This window comes from Pelobates fuscus, chromosome 13 (genome assembly GCF_036172605.1).
Source record: "Pelobates fuscus isolate aPelFus1 chromosome 13, aPelFus1.pri, whole genome shotgun sequence".
In the NCBI taxonomy this organism is placed as follows: Eukaryota; Metazoa; Chordata; class Amphibia; order Anura; family Pelobatidae; genus Pelobates; species Pelobates fuscus.
In genome coordinates, this window is record NC_086329.1 from 2,347,505 (window position 1) to 2,373,012 (window position 25,508).

At 44.8% G+C, this 25,508-nt stretch overlaps 1 protein-coding gene across 2 annotated transcripts; it reads left to right on the plus strand.

The window, feature by feature from the left end:
• Positions 1-1,042: 1,042 nt before the first annotated feature.
• ERO1A (endoplasmic reticulum oxidoreductase 1 alpha) lies at positions 1,043-24,657 on the plus strand. 2 transcript variants are annotated; one of them, XM_063440071.1, is made up of 15 exons: positions 1,043-1,181; positions 5,217-5,333; positions 6,469-6,552; positions 6,707-6,748; positions 8,380-8,462; positions 8,536-8,609; positions 8,759-8,879; positions 10,206-10,252; positions 21,843-21,869; positions 22,193-22,285; positions 22,517-22,763; positions 22,901-22,970; positions 23,739-23,825; positions 23,903-24,036; positions 24,422-24,657. In XM_063440071.1, exons 1-15 carry the CDS (start codon positions 1,059-1,061, stop codon positions 24,486-24,488), a joined length of 1,416 nt encoding a protein of 471 aa, XP_063296141.1. In that variant the 5' UTR covers positions 1,043-1,058; the 3' UTR covers positions 24,489-24,657. The 2 variants fall into 2 exon arrangements, with proteins under 2 accessions (XP_063296141.1, XP_063296142.1); XM_063440072.1 differs by having other exon boundaries at positions 6,710-6,748.
• Positions 24,658-25,508: the final 851 nt, after the last annotated feature.

Genomic DNA, 25,508 nt, shown 5'->3' on the forward strand with positions numbered 1-25,508 from the left:
AGGATAGGTATAGGATATATATATAGGATATGTATAGGATATATATAGGATATGTATAGGATATGTATAGGATATGTATAGGATATATATATAGGATATGTATAGGATATATATAGGATATGTATAGGATATGTATAGGATATGTATAGGATATGTACAGGATATATATAGGATATGTATAGGATATGTATAGGATATATATAGGATATGTATAGGATATGTATAGGATATATATAGGATATGTATAGGATATGTATAGGATATGTATAGGATATGTATAGGATATATATAGGATATGTATAGGATATGTATAGGATATGTATAGGATATGTATAGGATATGTATAGGATATATATAGGATATGTATAGGATATGTATAGGATATGTATAGGATATATATAGGATATGTATAGGATATGTATAGGATATGTATAGGATATGTATAGGATATGTACAGGATATATATAGGATATGTATAGGATATGTATAGGATATATATAGGATATGTATAGGATATGTATAGGATATATATAGGATATGTATAGGATATGTATAGGATATGTATAGGATATATATAGGATATGTATAGGATATATATAGGATATGTATAGGATATGTATAGGATATGTATAGGATATGTATAGGATATGTACAGGATATATATAGGATATGTATAGGATATGTATAGGATATATATAGGATATGTATAGGATATGTATAGGATATATATAGGATATGTATAGGATATGTATAGGATATGTATAGGATATATATAGGATATGTATAGGATATATATAGGATATGTATAGGATATGTATAGGATATATGTCTTTATTGTATAGTAGCTGTCATTTGTGTTCACTGCTTCCCCCTGATGGGGATTACCCAGAATAACAGCATGATATTAAAGTTGGATTGCTTGCAGTGATGGGAGTTAGGCTGCACCTTATTGCTACCAATAACAGGACTGGGGGAGGGGGGGCAGTACCTGCTGTGTGTATATAGACACGTACTAAGTATCACTCACTGACTCACACGCCTACTTCCTGTCTCTCCACATGATTTGTGATCAGAGCTGGAGCATGGGGTCCCTGGGCTCTCTCCTCCTGGTCTGCGGGCTCCTGCCCTGGAGGGCCTTCCTGCAAGAACACAGCAATGCTGCCCAGAACTGCTTCTGTCAGGTAAGTGCTCACCTGAGTGCAAGGGGGCAGTGTCTGATATAAAGTACTAATAGATCTAACCATGTCTGATACAAAGTGCCAATAGATCTACCCCCCCCCTCCACCTGTCTGATACAAAGTGTCAATAGATCTACCTCCCCCTCCCTCCACCTGTCTGATACAAAGTGTCAATAGATCTACCCCTCTCCCTCCACCTGTCTGATACAAAGTGTCAATAGATCTACCCCCCCCTCCCTCCACCTGTCTGATACAAAGTGTCAATAGATCTACCCCCCCCTCCCTCCACCTGTCTGATACAAAGTGTCAATAGATCTACCCCCCCTCCCTCCACCTGTCTGATACAAAGTGTCAATAGATCTACCCCCCCCTCCCTCCACCTGTCTGATACAAAGTGTCAATAGATCTACCCCCCCCTCCCTCCACCTGTCTGATACAAAGTGTCAATAGATCTACCCCCCCTCCCTCCACCTGTCTGATACAAAGTGTCAATAGATCTACCCCCCCCTCCCTCCACCTGTCTGATACAAAGTGTCAATAGATCTACCCCCCCCCCTCCCTCCACCTGTCTGATACAAAGTGTCAATAGATCTACCCCCCCCTCCCTCCACCTGTCTGATACAAAGTGTCAATAGATCTACCCCCCCTCCCTCCACCTGTCTGATACAAAGTGTCAATAGATCTACCCCCCTCCCTCCACCTGTCTGATACAAAGTGTCAATAGATCTACCTCCCCTCCCTCCACCTGTCTGATACAAAGTGTCAATAGATCTACCCCCCCTCCCTCCACCTGTCTGATACAAAGTGTCAATAGATCTACCCTCCCTCCCTCCACCTGTCTGATACAAAGTGTCAATAGATCTACCCCCCTCCCTCCACCTGTCTGATACAAAGTGTCAATAGATCTACACCCCCCCTCCACCTGTCTGATACAAAGTGTCAATAGATCTACACCCCCCCTGCACCTGTCTGATACAAAGTGTCAATAGATCTACCCCCCCTCCCTCCACCTGTCTGATACAAAGTGTCAATAGATCTACCCCCCCCCCATACAAAGTGTCAATAGATCTACCCCCTCCACCTCCACCTACTTTAGCTTGTTTGCCACCCTGAGGCTAATCTCCCCCTGCCAGAAATGTGTGATTTATTAGGACAACCTGGAAGGAAGGGGCAGTGATGTGAATTCAGGTATCACATTAACCCTGTAATAATAATAATTAATATTATTATATCTGCAACATATTCCACAACGCTTTACAATTGTAGGATGGGGATATACAAGAAATTGGCAGAATAGAACAGTGACCACTGAAGAAAGCCCTGCTCGAAGGAGCTCCCAATCTATGAAGCTCTGTGAAGGAGCTCCCAATCTATGAAGCTCTGTGAAGGAGCTCCCAATCTATAAGGAAGGGGTAAAGACACACGAGACCTAGCCCATCTCAGAGGAAGGTGGGATTGATTGATGGATAAGATGCCGCTGTTGAATAAACTGGTAAGTGTTGTGAGGAGGATAGCGAGGTGTAGGTTTTCCTAGAGAGACCTTTTCAGTGACTTCTTAAAGGGACCCAGACCACTTTATTGACAAACAGCATTGGCATTGGATTAAACATGCCTAGTGGCTATCTTCCTGACCACCACTAGAGGCGCCTTTGCTGCAACAAAGCGATAGAATGCGGTCATGTGATGTTTGACGTCCTCAAGGTCGTCCCAAATGCTGCTCACCGGGAAGGATTGTATGAGAAGGCAACAAAGCACCGCCTGCTAGATGATGTCGCAGGAGGAGGAGCTGACGGCAGAGTGAGTCTCAGTGCTGGAAAATGGTACGTAAAATACACTTGTTAATCGTTGCAATGGTGTCGGGCGCCCTGACTCAAATCGGGGACTAGAACACTATAACGTTGGGAATACGTGTTTGTGTTCCTCCAACGGACCAGAGGCTAGTGGAAAATCTGGCGCGGGGTAGAGAATTCCATAGGAACAGGGCACTTAACAAAATCCATCAGATATAGGAGAAGGTCGCTCGCAATGTGACGGGAACAGGAAGGAGTGTATTTGTTGAGTAAAGAAGAAATGGAGTGGCGTTAGTGAGAGCTTCGTAGATTAGCGTTAGCAGTTTGAATTGCATCCTCCAGGGTACAGGAAACCAGTGTAAAGATTGGCGATGGGAATAACTGTCAGTCGAGATACTCTGCCTTGCGGCAGCATTCATTACAGGCCGAAGAGGGGGCAATGTACCCCTGGACCCTAACCCCTCCTTTCCCTTAACCCTGCGCAGGGTTTATGGTGCCATTTGTGGATAGACAGACTGATTTAGCAGGGCTAGGCCTAGATCACCTGTCTGACTGTAGGAGCCATTCAAGGATGGGTGGATTTAGCAGGGCTAGGCCTAGATCACCTGTCTGACTGTAGGAGCCATTCAAGGATGGGTGGATTTAGCAGGGCTAGGCCTAGATCACCTGTCTGACTGTAGGAGCCTGTAACGGAATGCAGTATATTAGTTCACGATATCCGTTGGTATCCTCAGGAAATCCACAGTCAGAGTTAGAAAGCACGGCAATATTCCCAATCCTCCCAATAACCGGACGAAACACAGTTTGGGAGTCAACTAACTCGCTTTATTCACAGACTTCCATATTTATGCAGTTCCCCTTGCAAGGGGTTTCCTTACAGATGTTACAGGGGATTTCTCCCATCAGGCATTGTAATTATCCCAACAGGCATTGCTCCACGAGAGGGATACTCCCACTAAAATGGACGATTAAGTGGATTATCCCCTCGTGGAGCAAAACCGACAATTTACACAGAAATCCATATTTTATACATTTCTACTCGCTTTTAGACGAATGACCGTTCGGTAGATAGCTGGGGTCGGCGGGCACATTTAGTGAGAATACCACTCCGATCCCAGCTAAACTAACCGAACGCCGCACAAAATACGTTAAAACATTGAGTTCGGTTTAAAAGTACCGAACATATATGGGGAACAGAATGTGCCGAACGCGGAACTCCCGAACGCTCTGGAAGTCCAGCGGTGTTCGGATCATTGAGTAGCCGTTTTCAGTTCCAGGCTCTCGACGACCGAACACCGCTGCAGAGACAAAGGATCCAAGATGGCCGACCACCGCATGGTTGGTAGCCGAACGACGGCCACCTAGGAGAGCCCTTAATTACCGATTGCAACATTGTTGCAATCGGTTAATTGATGCCACACGACTGGTGAGTGGGTGGTCCACCTGGGGAGCCCGCATTCGTATGGCGAACGGCCTGGATAGCCGTGTTTCGTCAAACGAAAGGGATTTGTATGCTGGCAGCGTACGGCTGCCAGCATGCGAACAGCCATAATACGGTACATACACAGGTTAAAATATACAGTACATATTCAGCCTACAGACAACCTTTACTAACTACAGTCCAGAAGTGGCTAGGTTTGCCACAGAGCCATTCAAGGATGGGTGGATTTAGCAGGGCTTGGCCTAGATCACCTGTCTGACTGTAGGAGCCATTCAAGGACGGATTTAGCAGGGCTAGGCCTAGATCACCTGTCTGACTGTAGGAGCCATTCAAGGACGGATTTAGCAGGGCTAGGCCTAGATCACCTGTCTGACTGTAGGAGCCATTCAAGGACGGATTTAGCAGGGCTAGGCCTAGATCACCTGTCTGACTGTAGGAGCCATTCAAGGACGGATTTAGCAGGGCTAGGCCTAGATCACCTGTCTGACTGTAGGAGCCATTCAAGGACGGATTTAGCAGGGCTAGGCCTAGATCACCTGTCTGACTGTAGGAGCCATTCAAGGACGGATTTAGCAGGGCTAGGCCTAGATCACCTGTCTGACTGTAGGAGCCATTCAAGGATGGGTGGATTTAGCAGGGCTAGGCCTAGATCACCTGTCTGACTGTAGGAGCCATTCGAGGATGGGTGGATTTAGCAGGGCTTGGCCTAGATCACCTGTCTGACTGTAGGAGCCATTCGAGGATAGACCAACCGGTGGTGTAGGTCTCGCCTTGCTAAATGATGCATTTCTCTTGATATTTGTCCAGGTGAGCGGCGTGCTGGATGACTGTACTTGTGATGTGGAAACAATCGACCATTTTAATTCTGAACTCTTTTCTAAACTACAAATCCTCCTGGAGAGTGACTATTTCCGATATTACAAGGTAAGCTGATTTATTTAGTGTTCTGATCTCCCACTGTGAGCATGACACAGGGTTATTACCATAACTAGTACCCTGACCTCCTTACCCAGTAATGGGGCAAGCTGTCTTTGCAATGGCTTGCCATTTTACCTGAGTGGCCAGTGATGACATCCGGCTTCACCAAAAGTCGGTCCCTCTAGCTATATTTTGGCTGAAAGCATATGAGCTTACACTCTAATGGCTACTGCAGCGGTACTAAAACTTCTGTTAATGAAATGGGCATAGAGATTAATGTGTGTTTTAACAATGGGGCTTAAATGCTATAACCACCTCTACTGTGTTCAGGGTTAATATGATTGGCGACGCAGGGCTGATGTGGTTAACATTTCTTGTTTGCACCAGATAAGTGACATCATGGGGCGACACAACACACACCTGACCAGCGGGTTACACTATTAGGCAGACACAACCAAGTTTCTATCTGTCACACACGTGACCCGTGGAACAACTCCGTTCCCGAATTCTTAACCATATAACGATCCAACCTACCAAGCGACCAATTTCCCTTCATACACTCAACCTCATAACCCGTAGGACAGGGGTCTCTAATGATGGTCGAGAACACTCTCCTGCTCCACCTGTCACATAATTTCGATACTGAAGCTACATCCTTCATTTAAACTGTCCGATTTATAAGCACAACTCTCCAGAAGACCCTTAGAATAGGGTTCGGAAACGGCTCTTTTTTTTTTTTGCATTTAACCAGTTATTGTTACTGTTATTGAAACTGCTCTAGCTATGAGACAAGCACCCGTCTAAACTTGTTACACTTGTTTATAGTCTATTGATTGACAGCTTTTACGATGCTTGACACATGTGAGATTGCTCAAAAACGATAATGCCTACTGTTTACACTATTGATGTCATTGTTCAACTTGTTTTACAACGCATATAGGATGTAGTGGGATAAGCATGTGTTACAGCACTCACTTGAACATCACAATAAAGAATTTACAAACATTTCTTGTTTGCGCCGAGCACCTCACCGGCAGGGGAAACTCTGGCAGATATTCCATATGTCCTCAGAGCTGTGTCTTTCTACGTCAATATCCACTGAATTCGTTGTGTTTTTTTTTTTTTTTTTTTTTTTGTGCAGGTGAACCTCAACAAAGCATGCCCATTTTGGGATGACAACAGCCATTGTGGGCTGAGAGATTGTGCGGTCCAGCCATGTCCTACGGTGAGTATTAAACGCTGCCCGTGGGATCCATTCTTCAACCTGTCCGAGACAAACCATTCTCACTGGGAAGGAATGTCTTTATTCTTTTTTTTTTTTTTTTTTTTTTTATAGGTGTTATAAGGCAGAAGTAAAACCAATAATCTGTTTATTTTAGGAGGACGTTCCAGCTGGTATAAAGTCGGCCTCTGCTTTCAAGGTAAGCGTCTGGTTGTGCTGGTTGTAGGGATAATAGGGGGTGTTACAAATAATATATTATAGCATCCAGCGCTGTTAACTCCTTAAAGGAACACTATAGTGTTAAAGCCATCATTTACGTGGCTTGCCCCCCACCTTTAAAAGTAAATAAAACTCCTCTTATTGCCGGTGCTAGCTCCGCCCCCTTGGTGACATCATCAGAATTGCTGATTTTTAGCCAATCCAATGCTTTCCCATGGGCAAAACATTGGATTGGCTAAAATCAACAAGGGGGCGGAGCCAAACAGTTTTGGCCAATCAGCACCTCCTAAAAAGATGCATCTCTATGAGGAGAATTCAGCGTGCCCATGCAGAGCGTGGGGACGCTGAACGGCAGTGCTGCCTACTGTGCAGCACTGCCCCAGGAAGCCCCGCCCCTTGCCATCTAAGGAGTGGGCACTTGGAGATGTCCCTAGGGGCAATGTAAACACTGCATTTTCTCTGCAGTGCAAAAGGCAGTGTTTGCATGAAAATGCCTGAAGGGAGCTCTATTATACTCACCAGAACAACTACATTAAGCTGTATATTATACATTAAGTTGCAGTTGTTCTGGTGACTATAGTGTCCCTTTTTAAGGACCAATGAGCTGCTCTGCAATCCGGCTTATTTAAAGGGACCCAGAGAGAGGTATGTATGTATTCCTGTAAAGGTGGGAGTGCTCATGTTCTTTCATAATTCTATACCTACGTCACTTCCAGTGACCGTGATCAACTGTGCGCATGCGCGCTAGCTGGCCTCTGGGTCTAGAATTCTGGCAGAGGTGCCCCCTCTGACGCTCAATCAGCTGGGCCTTTAATCTGAAGGGTGTACTGCGCATGCATCAGACATAGCAATCCGACAGGTGTATGCACACGGTACATCTATTGCAGGGGTTCTCAACCCAGTCCTCAAGGACCCCGAACTGTCCAAGATTTAGGGATTACCCTGCTGTCTGTGTGTGTGTGTGTGTGTGTGTGTGTGTGTGTGTTTATTTTTTTTTTTTTTTTTTTTTTAAGGGGTGGGGGGGATAAACACTTTAGACACAACAGGGTAATCCCTAAATCCTGGACTGGTAGGGGGTCCTGGGGGACTGGGTTGAGAACCCCTGATTATCCGATTTCTATACCACAGCTATCACTGTATAGTAACATACAACGTGTAGGCTAATGTGGTGTTAAATAAGGGAGATGCAGGGTTAATGGGGGGTGACCCACACATGGGATAGGTGGTTAATGGGGGTGACATGCGGGGGGGGGAGGGGGTTAATGGTGTGACACACTGGGGACTCATCCCCTGTGTCACCCCCATTAACCCTGCATCTCCCTTATTTAACACCACATTAGCCTACACGCGCGGCACACCCTGTAGATTAAAGGCCCAGCTGATCTCGTGTCACTTCCGGTGACATAGGTATAAAAATCTGGAAGAACACCCGCCAGCTCAACTAAGTCATGAGGAATGAGGCCCTGTAAGTCGGGCTCCTCTCAGAAGCTCTCATAGACCTCCTATCAGGGAAAGAGGCCCAGCCCAGCTTGAATTCCATGAAGAGTCCTGCAATAAGTGTTTGATCCGAGCTCCTCGTTCATGTCTTCTAATGAATAATTTCCTTCCCAGTACTCGCAAGAGGCAAACGGTGAATTAGCTGAGCTTGACTGTGAGAAGGAGAGAAGACTTGGCGCTGTGGATGTGTCTTTGAGGTAATCTTTGGCTTCTGTCGGCCATTTTAAAATCGCGCTCTGATTCTGATATTAACGTCCTTCTCGTCTGCAGTGAGGCTGCGCAGGAAACTCTGTCACAGTGGAATAAACACGATGACTCGAAAGACAACTTCTGTGAAGTGGACGGTATGTGATGAGTCTCCTAGTCATGCAAAGCCTTGTGGGAGAACATGTTTACAGCCACTAGTGGCAATTACAATGTCAAATCGTGAATTACCGTGGCTTAATGGCTGCTTGTAGTTTAATAATATAATGCCACGATTTGCTTTCCGCAGACGAGGAGTCTCCAGACGCAGAATATGTCGACTTGCTCATTAATCCCGAACGTTACACCGGCTACAAGGGACCTGACGCGTGGAAAATCTGGAACAGCATCTATGAAGAAAACTGTTTCAAGTACTTGTCTTTCAAACACTCTGTATTGATTCTGCCACTAACACCAGATAGTGCATGGGTGGGATTATGTGGGGTAACGCCTGCCTTGGGTGTGAATGAGTGACCGTAAGGGAGCATAAAGTGCGCCCTACACTATGATTCAATAGGCCATTTCAAGCACCATTAATTCTCAGAGCCGTCTTTAATATCACTAGGACCCTGGGCAAAGCATTTTCTTGCCCCCCCCCTCTCCCCCCCCCCCCCACACTTCCTGGCATGCAATCACAGACGCACACTGTCGGGCATACTGAGACGCTCGCACACTGTCGGGCATACTGAGACACACTAATACATTCACACTTTTAAATCTACTCCCCGTTTCCTACCTTGAAGGATTGCTTCCCTAGTGTCTAGAGTGGTGGCTGAGGCTGTTGAGGGTTGTTGAGTGGCAATCCGGCCCAGTCTCCCTCCTCTCTGCCTCCCTGGTCTCTCCTGTGCGGCTTTCTTTGGGAGTCACTTCCTCCCATGCTGCCAAAAAGCAAAGGGGCCCGCAGCCCTTTAACAGCATGACCGGGCCCCTGCTTACAAACGCCCTTAGTGCACCTGTTGGACCTTCTTAGTGTGCGTCCCCAGGATGCATGGGGGGCCATAGGGGAAGTACGTTTTAGAAGGCATCGGGGCCCACGGGGCAGCTGCCTTGGCCCCCCTAGAAGTTAAAGGGCCCAGAGCAGCTTCCCTGTTTGCCCTGCGTTAAAGATGGTCCTGAAATTACTGAAGTAGCTGTAACATCTCCGACTGGCTGTGCTGAGAACCAGAACTATATGTGTGCTCGGTCAGTGGTGAAATATCACCGCCCAGCCCTGGGCTAACCAAACTGTGACTGGGCCAATGGCAATGATACTGGAGCTGCTATCTGCTTATCTCCTCTGTGATAACTCAAACTTCCAGTGAAGGACTGGGGAGGGGGTATTTTCAGGTGATTATGGGAACATTCCCTGCCATCCGCAACAATCGAACTTGCTCTATGTAGATTTATTTTAGTTACGTAATGCCCAAGAGCAGACGATGCACCATAATCAGTCAATGCTGATTGCAGTTATTGTGAATAGGGGCTGGGCTGCACAAGCGTATCACAGATTCTCTGTTTTGATGTACCACAAACCGTTGACATACAGTGGCTAGACTACCCTTCTTCTAAAACTGCATTAAAAAGAGAGCATCTCTATTTATTTTTTTTTGGTTCGAATCAAGTTTAACTTGGGTGACTGGTGGTTTGGGGGAGCTGGTATCAGGGCACCAGACGCATAGACTGACAGACTTTTTTTTATTTATTTTTCTGTTTTCTAGGCCACAGAGCGTTAAACGTCCGCTGAGTTCATGGGTGCTGGGCCGAGGTAAATTATAAATTTAAAAAAGTGTCTTTTTTATTTTTTTGTTTTTTTTCACAGAACGGCTTATGTTTAGTATTCAATCATTAATGACACTGGGCGTCCATGTTGGTAAGATTGATTCTAAATCCATTATCCCAGGAGTATTGGACCAGCGTAGCACTCTCTGAACCGATAATTATTTCTTATGAACTGATTGTTTTAATTAAAAGCACGTTCACCCCACCCTGCCCCCTAATTCTACAGCATTTCTCTACCTGTTCTATTGACTTCAAGTACATTGCTCTGTTCGTTGAATTGACATGCAGTGAACTAGAGAAATTGGCCGAGTGATCAAAGCAAAACCATAATATTTCACTTTAACAAAAATCCAGATCACCCTGGATTATCCAGCGATTTACCCTGTTCGCATGGTTGTTTGGTAAATTGCATTCACCTCCCATATCATCGAATTCTGTTCGACAAACTAACAAATCACCGTATGCCAGACCACCCATATGTGAAGTGTGCTGCTTGTTGACCCCAGTAACCTCGGTTAAAGGGACACTCCAGGCACCCAGACCACTTCTGCTCATTGTAGTGGTCTGGGTGCCAACTCCCACTACTCTTAACCCTGCAAGTGTAATTATTGCAGTTTTCTTTAATAAACTGCAATAATTACATTGCAGGGTTAACTCCACCTCTTAGTGGCTGTCTACTAGACAGCCACTAGAGGTCACTAACTGATTTATAGCAAAAGATTTTCTTTGCTAGAGCGTCGCTGGACGTCCTCACGCTGTGTGAGGACCTTCAGCGTCGCTCATTTCCTCATAGGAAAGAATTAGGTCTCGCCCACCAGCCGACGGAATCAGAGGGAGGAGCGGCGCGGAGGAGGAGACAGCGACGAGGGACAAACTATACCCCGGTGGCGTTTTGGCTGCGTTCGAGGGATCTGAGCGCATTTCGGATATGTTAGGCGCTCAGATCCAGGCTATCCGGAGATATAGTGTAGCGGTACTTACCCTCTCCAGGGGCCGGGCGAGGTCCTTCGCTGCCGCACGCCGTCCTGCAGCTCAAGGGGAGGCGTGCACGGACCGCGAGAAGCAGCCACGTGATGCGCCTGGTACTGGGAGCGTGCCACGCATAGCGGGCGAGCATTTAAAGGGACAATGGGAGAAAAAAATAAAAGGGTCTCCCACTGGCCCATGTCATTCCACATTCCCCATACTCTCACGTTTTGGGGGCGTGGATATGACAAGGGCCAATCAAATCAATCAGGTATTTATACTCCCCTTTCCCTTGGCTCCCTGCCCTATCGTGGTTTCTTGTTCAGTTCCCTTTAGTGCTTGTATCGTTCAGTTGTGGTTTTTGGTGCTAGACCTTTGCTTTGTTCCTGACTCCGTATTCTCTTTATCGCTGCTTGTCTTGTTCGCCGGTTTGCTCTCCTGTGTACCAGTCCTTGGCTTGTTCTAAGTTTACGCTGTCTCTCTGTCCCCTTGACCTCGGCTCGTTCTGGACTCTGTCTTTTCTTGTCCTCGTCAAGTCCGGCCATTCTTCCTGTTTTTTTTTATTTTTTTTTATTCTTTATTTATTCCAAGGTAAAACAGTACGTCGAAAACATTGTGTATGACATATCCCCAGTAAACCTTTAAGAGCATTAGATTGACACATCTAGCTAACTTTTACTGTATCAATGTATCCTGCAATGTGTACAACATACAGTACAAAGCTGTTTCCATGTTCTCCCTGGTATTTTTAACTTATAACATAAAATGAAAATCAGATATAACAGAAAGAAGCTACAGAATACCATACAGGCGTTTATTGTTGGTCGATAGGACATGCCTCATCATTTTCATGCATTAATGTGTGGATCTTATAAATCTGTATCTTAAACATTTAGAAATCGTTATCAGTTTGTTCCTGTGAGCACAGGTCTATATAATTTCGAAATGCAAGTTAGTTACATATTGTATGGTTTTGTTGCAAAAGTTGTGAGCATTTCTCATGATAAAAAGAAAGATGGTAAAAGGAAAGTGAAAAGGGTAGGTAGGGGTTCAGTAAGTGAGAGAAGTAGGAAAGGGGTGGAGGAGGGAGGTGAGGGGGAATTCAGGGCAGCGCGTATCCGATTAACTAAATCCCATCCTGGGAGGTTTCTTTTGTGTGTGTGCATCAAGCACTCGCTGCACTGGCCATCCAAGGGCCCACTCGCTGCACTGGCCATCCAACTTTTTCGAATTTTGTCGTTGTGCCTCTAACCCGGGACGTGAGGTCATCCATGAGATAATTTATCCTTAATCTTCTGGATTACCACAGCAATTTCCGGAGCCTCGCTCTGCAGCCACACCTGTGCCAAAGCTCTCCTAGCGGCCAGGTTCACCTTATGCAAGAGTCTGTTCCGCTTTTGTCCAGTTCTCCATAGATCTAGCTAGCAAGAACACCCATGGGTCTAGCTTAACCTCTCTTTCAAATATGTCTCGCAATAACTGCGCAAATCGCCGCCAAAGGACTTGTGCTATTGGGCATTCCCACCACATGTGAACATATGTGCCTTTGAGACCGCTCCCCCGTCAGCATAGGTCTGTAGTAGTTTGATTCATACGGCTCAATTTACCGGAGTAACATACCATCGAAATAGCGTCTTATACGCTTGTTCCTGCAGCGAGACACACCTAGAGGACTGCGCGGCCGCCTCCCATATTTCCTGCCACTCTATCCCTTCCAGCGTCTCTCCCATTGGTGTGTGTGTATGTATGTGTGTATATATGTATGTGTGTGTGTGTATATATATATATATATATATATATATATATATATATAATATTTTAATTAGTCCTCCCCATTCTAAAGTGTTATTGCACAACTGTGAGTAAAGAAGCAAAATCAGTCTGCTCGGGAATTGTTCCTTCGCACACATTCTTTCGAAGAATGCCATCTGTGTTTCTGCGACTTGTTTAACCTGAGTGTCTTGGGCATAAGCTCTAATCTGGAGGTATCGAAAAAAATCAAAGGGTCGCAAAGGCTTTTTTTTATTTTTTTTTTGTAAATCCTCAAACGTCACAAACAACCCCCCCTCATACAGCTGATGCAATCTCTGTAGCCCTGCCCGTTCTATACCTCTAAAATCCCGGGTTGTCATTCCTGGTAGGAATGCCTTGTTCCTCAGCAGGGGGGTCCTTGGAGAGGGGGAAGACGCCAGGCTGTACTTAGGGGCGGCCGTGTCCCATATCCTCAAGGAATTGAGAATCGCTGGACAGGGCACTTCGATGTTTGGCCTGTGCTCCTTAGGGGTCCACATAAGGAACTGAGGCATATCCATCCCCATAAGGGACGCTTCCAGGTCCACCCATCTCCTTTCCTCCGGCGGAGAGTGCCACAATGCCACCTGGGCCATTTGGGCTGCCTCATAATAGAAATGTAGGTGTGGAAGGCCGAGGCCGCCCCTGTCCTTAGCTCGGTAAAGAATGTTCAGTGAGACCCTATGTTTCTTGTTCTGCCATATAAATTTGCCTATTGTTTGTTGAAGTGGACCCAAGTCAGATCTGGTTACTCTAATTGGGAGTGCCTGAAACAAGAACAATATTCTAGGGAGCACATTCATTTTCACGGAATGAATCCTCCCTATCCAAGAGATTGCCTTATCTGTCCATTGCTCCATATCCGTCATCAATGTCCTTATCAGTAGGGTATAATTCTGTTGAAATAATTTAGTTGGGTCCGCTGTCAATTGTATGCCTAGGTATTTTATGTGATCGCTTGCTATTCGTAAGTTATACGTTGCCCCTATGTAAGTGACGTCCCGCTCTGCCATACCTAAAGGCAACACGCTGGACTTGTTCATATTAACCTTGTATCCAGCCAAGTCTCCAAAGTCCTTCAATACACCTGTTAGCGCCACTGTAGATTCCCTTGGCTCAGTCAGGGTCAGCAATACGTTGTATGCAAACGCCGACACCACATATCTTTTGCCCTCCGACATAAACTCCTTTAATGTCCGGGGTCGCGCGTATTGCCTGGAGGAGTGGTTCTAACGATAAGGCGAACAACAAGGGTGACAGCGGGCAGCCCTGTCTAGTGCCATTACTCAGATCGAATGGATAGATCTTTGCACCCGAAATGCGAATTTGCGCCCTGACATTGGTATACATAGCTCGTACCGCCGTTGTAAACTGAGCTGGGAAGCCAAAATGATCTAGCATTGTAAATAAGTAAGGCCATTTAACCCTGTCGAACGCCTTTTCAGCGTCCAACGACCGTAACATCGTCGTTATTTTCCTTGTGGTTTGTCTCCATATGAGGTCCACATTACGTCTGGTGTTCTCAAAAAGTTGTCTATTTGGTATAAACCCCACTTGGTAGCATCGGGTTTAACCTGGCGGCCAGAATTTTCTCAAGTATGTTGGAATCGTGGTTGATAAGGGAGATCAGGTGGAAGTTTTCCGGGAACGACAAATCCCGTTTCGGTAATAAAACCATATCAGCTAGTGACATGTCCCTATCAGGGGTACCTCCATCTATCAATTCGTTAAACCAAGCTTCCATATACGGAACCAGTTCTTTCCTAAAAGTTTTATAATAGGAGCCATTGAAGCCGTCCGGTGCCTTGTTACTCTTCAATGCAGAGATCGCCATATCTACTTCCTCTGCCGAGATCGGTTTCCTCAAGCCTTCAACCTCCGCCCCACTTAGTTTTGGTAAGTCCAGCCCAGCAAGGAAAGTGTGTATTCGCTTGTATCGCTTTCACTTCGCATTCCGGTTGGGTCCGTTGTGGAATGATTGTACAGTTTAGTAAAAAATGCTGTAAATACCTTTGCTATGTCCGTAGGATCTGTGTGGCATTGACCCGAGGCATCTTTGATTTTAGTGATGTGGGTTCTATGCTGTCGTGGTCGGAGCGACCTCACCAGTAGGGTGTCCATCTTGTTGGCTTTTTCAAAGAAAGTCAGTTTAGACCCTATGATTGCCCGTGCCGTATCGTCTAGCAGCGTTTCTCTTACTGAGGCCCTCAGTTCCTGAACCGCCTGTAAGTTGGCGGGTGTAGCGTCAGTCTTGTGTCTTTGTTCAGCCTTACGCAAAGACTCCAAAAGGGATGATAGTAATAGGGCTTTACGTTTTTTCTTTAATGTAGCTTCACAAATCAAGATGCCTCTGATCACTGTTTTATGAGCAGTCACCCTTGACAGATCCGATTCAGCTTCTCTAGCAAAATATTCAGTTAATTCCTTCTTCACCGTCTCAACGATCGCAGGATCACGGAGCAGAGACGTATTCAATTTCCAGGACCATGGGGACGCCACACTAAGTTTATCCAGTGTTAGGGAAACGTCTGCGTGATCCGACCAAGTGATGGAGCCCACATTCGATTCCGATACTTTGGGGACTGAGGAGGGACTGACCAAAAACAGATCAATTCTCGAATAAGTGTCATGGGGTGCCGAGTAAAATGTAAAATCTTTACCATCCGGGTGTTGTGCCTCCAGACATCAACGAGGCCTGTATCTTGCATGAAAATATGTAACAATTTGTCCTGCCCGCCCCTTTTTTCTGACCTAGGGAGACTTTTACCAGGTCCCCTATCTCTCGCTGGGCATGGAACTGCATTGAAATCGCCCCCTACTATTACCATTCCATGTGGCAACGTGTTGATTACCTGGGTTAACTATGCCCAGAACTCTTTAGAAGGGTCATTCGGGCCATAAAGATTTAGAATATGTATACTATGGGAGTACAGCGTCCCAGATAGGAGTACAAAGCGGCCTCCCGAGTCCATGTGTACCTTTGAAACATTGAGTGGGCATCTGTGATGTATCAAAATAGCTACCCCATTCCTCTTATTGAGAGCTCTAGACTCATATGTGGTGCGGTATGTATGGTCCCTAAGCGCAAACTTCGCCGACGCCTGGATGTGTGTCTCCTGCAGGAAAGCTATATCAGGGTTTAATCTTTTGAGGTCCCTAAACATGAGGCGCCGTTTTTTTGGGTGCATTGAGGCCTTTAACATTCAATGACAATATCTTCACCAGCATGGGTCCGCCCTATGGGTTGCACTATAATAAGGCAAAATGTTAAGCATGCGCTCTACAATCAGGTGAGAGGGACAGCTTGCGTGCGCCATCATATGCTAATCTCCACCTGGGGTGGTGGGCGAGAACTCTGGTCATATGGACAGGCACCATTGACCAGTTCAGGGAGTTTCTGGACAAATTGAATCAGAATGAAATAAACCTCAAATTAACTCTGGAAATTGGTGGCAACCAACTGAATTTCTTGGATATCTCTATTAAAATTGAGGAAAAGGGTGAAATATCAACACTATACAGAAAATTAACAGCTACAAATAATCTACTCAACTGGGGAAGTCATCACCGCCCCCCCCCCCCCCCAAGAGCAGCATCCCAGTTGGACAATACCGATGAGGAACTGTTCATCGGTTGATGACTTTAAAATCAAAGCCAAAGAATTGAGGGCACATTTTAAGGAAAAAGGGTACCCTAATAGGTGTCTTAAGAGGGCTTATCAAAGAGCTCTTCTAATGGACCGAAAAATACTTCTGTCTGAACAAGTATCCACTACACCCCAAACAAGAACCTATTAGATGTATAGGCACGTTTGATGCTGGGTGGTTTGCTGTATTCTAGAAAGGTTTTGGCCTCTTTTACAACAAGATGGTCATTTACAAAAGGCTATAACTCCCCGTGTATCCATAACAGTAAGAAGGGGAAGAAACCTTCTAGACACCCTAGTCCCCAGCTTTTTGAACCCTCTACTCGCTAACGAAACTTGGCTTAAATCTTCCACCATACCAATGTGGGAGATGTAAGGCATGCAGATACATCAATCGACAATCCCAAACCTTTACAAACTCCACTAATTCTGAAACATTCTTTAACTGCCAGACTGCAGGAGTTATCCATCTACTGACCTGCAGCTGTCAGAAGATGTACATGGGCAAAACTATTCGCCCAAAGAAACGAAGAATTTTAGAACATGTGAGTTCTGTAAAGTCTTCACGTCATGTCGACACACCAATCTCAAAACATCTCAAACTCTTTCACGGTGGATCTGCAGACAAGATAGGATTGAGAAGTGAACCTAGGTCCGAGAAAGGGAGATCTTGACCGGAACACTTTTTGTAAAAAAAAAAAAAAAAAAAAAGAGCGTTTTTGAATTTTTAAACTCCAGACACTTGCCCCTCGTGGTCTAAATGAGGGATTCTTATTTCTGAATAAAGGCTTACTAGTATAATTGGCAAAGTGTATATGTATGTACTCCAACATCTAGCACAATACAAATTTGTATAATGCATATACCGAACAACAATTCACACTCTGTGATGTACGACCCCCTATGATCCAAAGTATTTTATGAAATACAATTTTTTTTTTTTTTTTTACAAAGATTTATCTATACTGACATAATTGATGGACTAAGCGAATGCCAAGATGTGATAAGCCTGTACACGGACATATATTCTCGAATAACGAGGACTCTATATAACCCTTTATGAATTCATACATGTACTATCTATGATGGACTATTCTGGGAGGATAAATCACACGTCTCCCCCCCAGGGCCTATTGATATATTATCCATAATGTAGGCCTCGTACTCCTTTACTCCACACTAACCACGTCATTTCTATATCTAATGACCTAATATGAATACAGAGGGTTTGATAAAGTCATCGTTTTACTATATATATAATTTTTTTTTTTTTTCCCACCATCTTGATACGGATGCATAGTTTATTTCAATATATTCTTTACTTTCCTCGTTTTTCTCTTTTCTGCATCAAGACAGCAGATTTGTGGAACCTTACGATTTTCCTCTTCATAGTGTTGTGAACTCGAACTTAAATGGGAATCCGTGTGTGTGTGTGTGTGTATATATATATATATATACTTTTTTATTCTTTCATATCTGGATGTTCTCTCTTTTTTTTTTATTTTTTGAGCAATGCAATTATTTCATAACTCGACCACACGGCATAATGCAGGGTCGAGAGAGAGATATACATCCAGTTCTAACTATATATACTGTACTAAAACCTTGCAGCACGTAGATCCACTTACTTTTATAAATTCCATCTATTTCTTGCTCTCATGGATCTGCAATAGTGTTGCTATTTACCCAAAAAGGAAACTAACCATAACGTGACTCGGTTGGATCCATTGCCTATTGATACTTGGCCTGTAACCGTTATCCCATAAGGGACTGATCACACTGGGGATATACACGATAAGGTTTGTTATCCACCAAATAGTGTGCCGATATTGAGCGGTCCTGTACAATCTGTCCGCGGTGACTTTATGCCTTTCTCCTCAATCTCCTTTGACACATGTTTGTACCTATAAGAATAGGTGGAGGAACGTGAATATTTCTTCCATCATTTGTGTAATCTTCCGATGTAGAACTTAGAATCCATTTGTATAATTTACATCTATTAAATGTTTGTCACTGATTGTGACCATCTTGAATTAACCTATATTTTCAGTATTGATGGTGTTGCCTATAGGCTGTCACAACCTTAGTTTATTAAAATCCCAAACCAGGTGTGTTTGTTTTGTTTGGTTTTTTTTCTTCCTCAGCATTGAAGGGGTTAAATTTTAGGCTGGAAAGGGATGATTACGTCATCCTAACATCCTAACGCCCTAACTGCTGAATGGCTGGGCAATTAATCTACCAAGTGAGTCTCTCCCTATATAAGGGGGGGGGGTGAAAAAATCACAAAGTTCTTTCGTTTATTTTATTTCCCTATATTCTGTAGCTGTAAATACCGAACAGAGACCACCCCCCTGGCTTAACTTTAAAGCATACCTCCATTTAAGCCCTCTCCCTGTGCGGCCACCGTTCGTATTGTCGAACACCACGTGGCTAAGAAAACGGCGGCCATCTTGTTTGTGCGAACAAAGGCAAGGGGACTTGGTCGTCGAGTGTCTGGAACTAAAATCGGACACTCGACTTCCCGAACACTGGTCCAAAACACACGAACGCTGGATCTTCATTTCCCAAACAGCAGTAAGAGCGCTGTTCGGTACTTTTGTGCATTCGAATGAGGGGAACAATCACTGCTAGTAGCCAGGGGAAACTGTTCGTGGACTTATTCACTTTTTAAGACTTGTCGAATAAGATTGGCAAAAACACTACAATTTGTGGAACTGTTTTGGGCAGGAGCCTCGTGGATAGCTGGTCACCTAAGACTTCCATAAAATTCGAAAACCCTTGAACTGATCTGGGTGATTTTTGGATATGTTGGTCACCCAGATCAGGGCTATCAGTGGATGTGATTTGTGGGGATACCTTATATTTTAAGGGGTGTTCTAAAAGTTGGGGGAAATTGTGAATTTTCTGCCTGGAGATAATGAAGTTACTACTTATCAGCCTTAATTATCTCCAGGTCTAGGGAAGGGAATTATGTTTGTACTGGGAGTGTTTAACAATTTCTCTGTTTATGATTGATTTTTATGTTCCTGTGGGAGGTCCCCTTGTACAGGGACTTGCATAAAAGCCAGTGTGGCATCATTAAACCTCGGTTCTGTTATACCCTTTATCTAGACTTCGGCTGATGTTCTGCTTTACTAAGGGAATCTACTTGGGAAGCTGTTGTTCGTATGGGAATTACTTATTTTATTTCGTCGAACGGAGAGTTATAATTCACTACTACTCTGGCCGTTCGGGAGGAAATTACCGAATGGGTATTGGTTATACCAGGTTTCCTTACAGGGGGCCACACACTGTGCCTCTTTTTTAACCTGATGAAGGTGCAACGAAACGCGTTGGGCATTATTTTCTGAGTGGGTGTTTGGCACCTATGCACTTAGGATGTCTACAGGGCTGGTGCAAGGATTTTTGGCTACACAGGCAAATTTTCACCTGTGTGCCTTGTAACCCCCTCTTTTGACTTTCGTACCACTTTTAGTGTTACATATCCCCTCTTGAATGTGCTACTGTGTGTGTGTTGCATACTTTTTTTTTTTTTTAGTGTCTTACACCCCCCTATGTCTCTTACTTGCCAACCAGACCCTTTCTGTGTGTCACTGTGCTTTAGTGTGGGGGATAGGGACTTTATTGGAAGGAAAGGGGCCGTATTATGAGGGATTGGGGAGTTAGTGGTAGGGTTTAATGAGGGGTTCGGCACAGTATTGTGGGGTTTGGAGCTTTAGTGGGGGGGGAGGGGGGCAGTATGTTGGGGGGGTGAGGAACAGTATGGGTGGGCAGGAGCGGAATTGTGGGGGGATTGGAACAGTTTTGAGGGACAGGGCAGAATTGTGGGGGGAAGGGACAGTATTGGGGGGCAGGTGCTATGGGGGAGGGGGTTAGGGGGCAGCATTGTGGGGTACTGGGGGGGGATAGGAACAGTATGGGGGTAAGGGTACAGGGGCAGTATTTTTAAACCCTCTCTCCCTTTTGGAGACTTAGAGTGGATCCACAGACTGGGTCCAGTGGGCTGCCGCAGTGCTCCTGAGTAAACTCCGATCCAGATCTGCATTTCCTGTAGAGGTCCTGGGAGCTGGAGTATGACGTCATATTCCAGGACCTCTACAGTGCGCGCGAGGGAGCTATACAGGAAATGCTCACTCGCGCCCTCTCCTCCTGCGCTGGGCTGGGGAGGTACTGGCGCTCAGCCACGCTACAGGAAATGACCATCAGGAGAGGAGTGCTGTGCACTTCTCTCCTGCCAGTCAACTGGATATTTGCGCCCGAAGACTGTGCCACCTTATGGTAGCGCCAGCCCTGAATGTCTAATGTAGACATGCAGCCTTTTCACTGATTATTCTCTCCCTCTTTTTATTCTGTCTCTGCTAACTAGCTAGCTAACCAGGGAGCGAGGCTTTATCTTGCTGTCCTACAAACTTTCTAATCTTTGTTAGGATATTACTCCTTAGATATTGTGTCTATTGGTCTCTGACACCCCTACTCTCACCCTGGTATATTTACGTTAATCTAGATTGGGGTCAGGGCAAATCCTGGGCTAAAACAAGCAGTCTAATCAAGCTACCATTAGTTTAAGCAATTTACTGGATGACCCTATGCTCCCATTATGAGTTAGTGGAGAAGCCTTGTGAGGTGTGTGTGTGTGTGTGTGTGTGTGTGTGTATATATATGCTGGTCCAGCTAAACGTAACCGTTATTTAAACCAGATACCCACCTGCTATCCAGTTTGCAAACAATGTAGAAGTTATTTTCATCTCTTCCTGATACACACTTACTGCTTGTCTACATCTCAAACTGATCTATATATTCTTTATTTTTGTAGGTGATCATGAAGGTAAGATATTCCTCCCTCTTCTCTCTCCCCCCCCCCCCCCCCCCATAAAGGGGTTGAAGACTTTTGAGTGTGGAGATGTCATTGGGTGAAACCACTTGCAGCTTGTGTGATGTTCGATTTCAATTGCTTTTGTTTGATAATTGCAAACGGCTGAAATTCTGTACATTTTGACAATAAACCTGATTTTCAATGAGGGTGAATAATTTTTACAACTGTGAGATTGTCTGTTACTTGTCTCCTCTCCCCCATTCTATGAATGTAAAGCTCCTATATGTCATGTATTTATTTGTTTTTTGTGGCCAGTTCTTGCTGCACAATGTCTAATTTGCCGTTTCTGCTCTTTTTCAGAACACCTGTTTTATCAGTGGCTTGAAGGTAAGTGCTTCTCAGTTTGTTCAGCTGCAATTCTTCCTATGGGGCAAGAAGCTAGCACTCATTCGATTTAATATTCTTCTTCAGCAGCATATGGACTGTGGTGGGGAAACTGACGTATAGAACTAAATAATGCTCATGTACAACATTTTAATCCATGTATGCAAGGCAAGGCTTTATAAATGCCTTCGGAGTGTTTTTTGGAAGGCTCCAAGTTTAGACGTTCAGCAGGTCAGCTCACGGAACATGAAGTGATAAATCTGGAGTTCCAGGGTCTGTACTGTTATCTCTACAGCCACAAACTTGATCTATTCCAATTATTTTAGATCTTTGTGTTGAAAAAAGAGCCTTCTACCGGTTGGTATCCGGACTCCATGCAAGCATCAATATCCATCTGAGTGCCAGGTATCTCCTGAAAGGTAAGTGTCCTGGTTTTTGTTTTGAATTTTTTTTTGCCATGGTTTGCTGGCTACCAGCCCTGTTGTAGATGCTGTTCTTATAACGGAGGACACATGTAGCAATTACTGAGGGACTGTAACATAAATTGTACAGTGGTCAACACTGTTATACTTGGACACTAAACCGTAGATTCTAATTATCGGAGTGTCTGTCTGTGTCTATCTCTGGACATCTATTTTGTCTTCTTGTAGAAACGTGGATGGATAAAGTCTGGGGCCACAATGTATCGGAATTCCAGAAACGATTTGATGCCTTGCTTACCAAGGGCGAGGGGCCAAGACGACTGAAGAACTTGTATTTTATTTATCTCATTGAGCTCCGGGCCATTTCCAAGGTTCTCCCGTACTTTGAGCGTCCAGAGTTTGTGCTTTACACAGGAAATCAAAGCAATGACTTGACGACCAAGCTGCTACTGGTGGACATTCTCTACGCTGCCAAGTAATTGGGGGGGTGGGGGGTGAAACTGGGAAAATAATTTATTAAGATATCTCCCCTCTTCTTTCTCCATTCCTTCCCAAAAGTTTGAATTATTATAATAATTTTTTTATTTTTTTTTCCGCATGTGATTTTTGCAGGTCATTTCCTCTGCACTTTGATGAAAATGCCCTTTTCGCTGGGGTTAGTAAGGAAGCTGATCAATTAAAGGTACTGCCCCTAGAGGGCACATACAGCATAACACGGTCACGCCTTCCACATGTAATGCAGAATAACGCGGTCACGCCCTCCACGTATCGTACAGAACAACGCGGTCGAGCCCTCCACGTATCGTACAGAACAACGCGGTCGAGCCCTCCACGTATCGTACAGAATAACGCGGTCGAGCCCTCCACGTATCGTACAGAATAACGCGGTCGAGCCCTCCACGTATCGTACAGAATAACGCGGTCGAGCCCTCCACGTATCGTACAGAATAACGCGGTCGAGCCCTCCACGTGTCGTACAGAATAACGCGGTCGAGCCCTCCACGTGTCGTACAGAATAACGCGGTCGAGCCCTCCACGTGTCGTACAGAATAACGCGGTCGAGCCCTCCACGTGTCGTACAGAATAACGCGGTCACGCCCTCCACGTGTCGTACAGAATAACGCGGTCACGCCCTCCACGTGTGGCTCGACACATACAGAATAACCCTTTCCCATCTGAGGACTTTAACAAGAATTAAAGGAACAACTCAGAGCAGCCACCAATATCGCACATACTGGTAACAGACGTGTCCCTGACACAGATTTCCCCCCTGGCTGTCTAGAAAGTACATTAAATAATAAAATAACTCTCTCCCTCACTGTGGTGCTATGGGAACCACTGGAACTTTACACTAAACTATTATCGCAATAAATTCTAGTTAATGAAACTGCCTTTAGCGCTAATTGCTGTTACTCTGGTCCGTGTACAGAACATTTTCTTTTTCTCTCAGATGGAATTTAGACATCACTTTAGAAACATTTCCAAAATCATGGACTGCGTTGGTTGCTTTAAATGCCGCTTGTGGGGAAAGCTGCAGGTTAGTTGGTTTTCACATGGCTGGCCACATTGTTTGTAATCTGGAATAATCCCATTTTTATTTATTTTTAACCACAGACACAAGGACTAGGCACTGCCCTCAAAATCCTGTTCTCTGAAAGACAAATCGCTAACCTGCCAGACCGAGGGCTGTCTCAGGGCTTTCATCTTAAACGGCAAGAAATCGTAGCGCTGTTTAATGCCTTTGGCCGGTTAGTATTTCTAAATCCGTTTTCCTGTGGTCTCTGACTGCAAGGGAGAAGACTGGAACTAACAAAGTAACCAAACAAACTTTTACTCCATACACTACAGCATCAGACAGAGGGGCTTATTCACTAAACTCCATCGTAGCGCGTTGGAAAAACAAATGATACATTTAGGCGCCCCCCCCCCCCAGCACTATTCGCCCTGGATCTTGTAGTTTCACTAAATAGAACACTTGCTCCTTTTTGTTCAATTTACCCTTAACATAACAGAATGTCCAGCCTCCTGTATGCTGCCCCTAGTGGCTGTGCATGTTAGATGCACTTTGTAATGGCTCCCAATGGACAGTGGAGCAGGTTGTAACATTGTCTACCTCCTTTTCCTTCTCTCTAGAATATCTACAAGTGTTAAAGAGCTGGAGACCTTCCGGGCACTGCTGCAGAAAATATCGAGAGAATGAAAGGGAGAAAATGGATTATAATTTAATTTTTTTTGACTTCTCCGAGGTCTCGTCCTGCTTAAAACGGAAACCATTGATCATGTGCTAAAAGTTCCGATATTACTGGTCTCCTGTTGGAGAGGTTTGCTGTTTATACTGTAAAATAAATGGATTTAATATTTTTTCACTAGATCTTGTTTTCAGTGAATTTATGGAGTTTCAGCTAAGGGGTAAATTTTTGAAGACATACATATTTATTTTTGGAATAAAAAATATTTTAAGGCTGGTCCCAGGAATACAGAGACGATGCAAGGAACTGTGGTGGCTATTTCCCTAGTTTGGGTAGTTTGTTTTCTTGTGTACTTAAAGGGACAGTCCAAGCACTCAAACCATTGAGACAACATTGCTGACTCTTTCTGAGAGAAGGCAGTGTTTACGTTGCTTAGAAGTAAAACCAAAGAGTTACCATCACGCTATCCCAAATCCCTTTGGGTTTTAGTATCACTCCAATGGTCAGTAGATGGAAACCCACCTGAAACGCCAAGGCAAACCTCTAGGGCGGGTCCTACACTAACCTTCCACCTTGCTTCCTTGAGCTGCAGGCAAAGATCTCTCTGAGACAGAGAGGGGTATTTTTAATAAACACCTCTATATACTTCACCCTTCATCGGGAGCACATGGGGTGGGCAGCAGCATTGTAAGGGTTTTTACATTGCTGCCTAATGCCACCTCTGGGGCCTTCCTGGTGTGGACTGAGGTTTAGCATGTTCATGCTCTGTGTTAATGTTTCAACGAGTTGTGGAATTGGCTGAATGTGATAATTGTTGCCCATCCCCAAAACCTTGTACTCCAGGATAACGCTGCCCAATCTAGGCTCAGCTATTGCTAAACTGGAACTGCCATAGCTCATTCCTGGGCGTTTTTATAAATACAGTATTGGTATATGAATCAGGCTGTACTCTTGCAGACATTGGTTTCTTAGCCCAAGCCTGGGGGAACACAACCATGTACAGAAACAGTCAGTGGTGTATCCTGGTTTTG

Bases quoted from the DNA above. Each gene is read 5' to 3' on its own strand.
- ERO1A (XM_063440071.1), top strand. From the start codon at position 1,059: ATGATTTGTGATCAGAGCTGGAGCATGGGGTCCCTGGGCTCTCTCCTC. The intron at 6,749-8,379 runs GTAAGCGTCTGG...TTTCCTTCCCAG, and splicing joins AGTCGGCCTCTGCTTTCAAG to TACTCGCAAGAGGCAAACGG. The intron at 22,764-22,900 runs GTAATTGGGGGG...TGATTTTTGCAG, and splicing joins GACATTCTCTACGCTGCCAA to GTCATTTCCTCTGCACTTTG.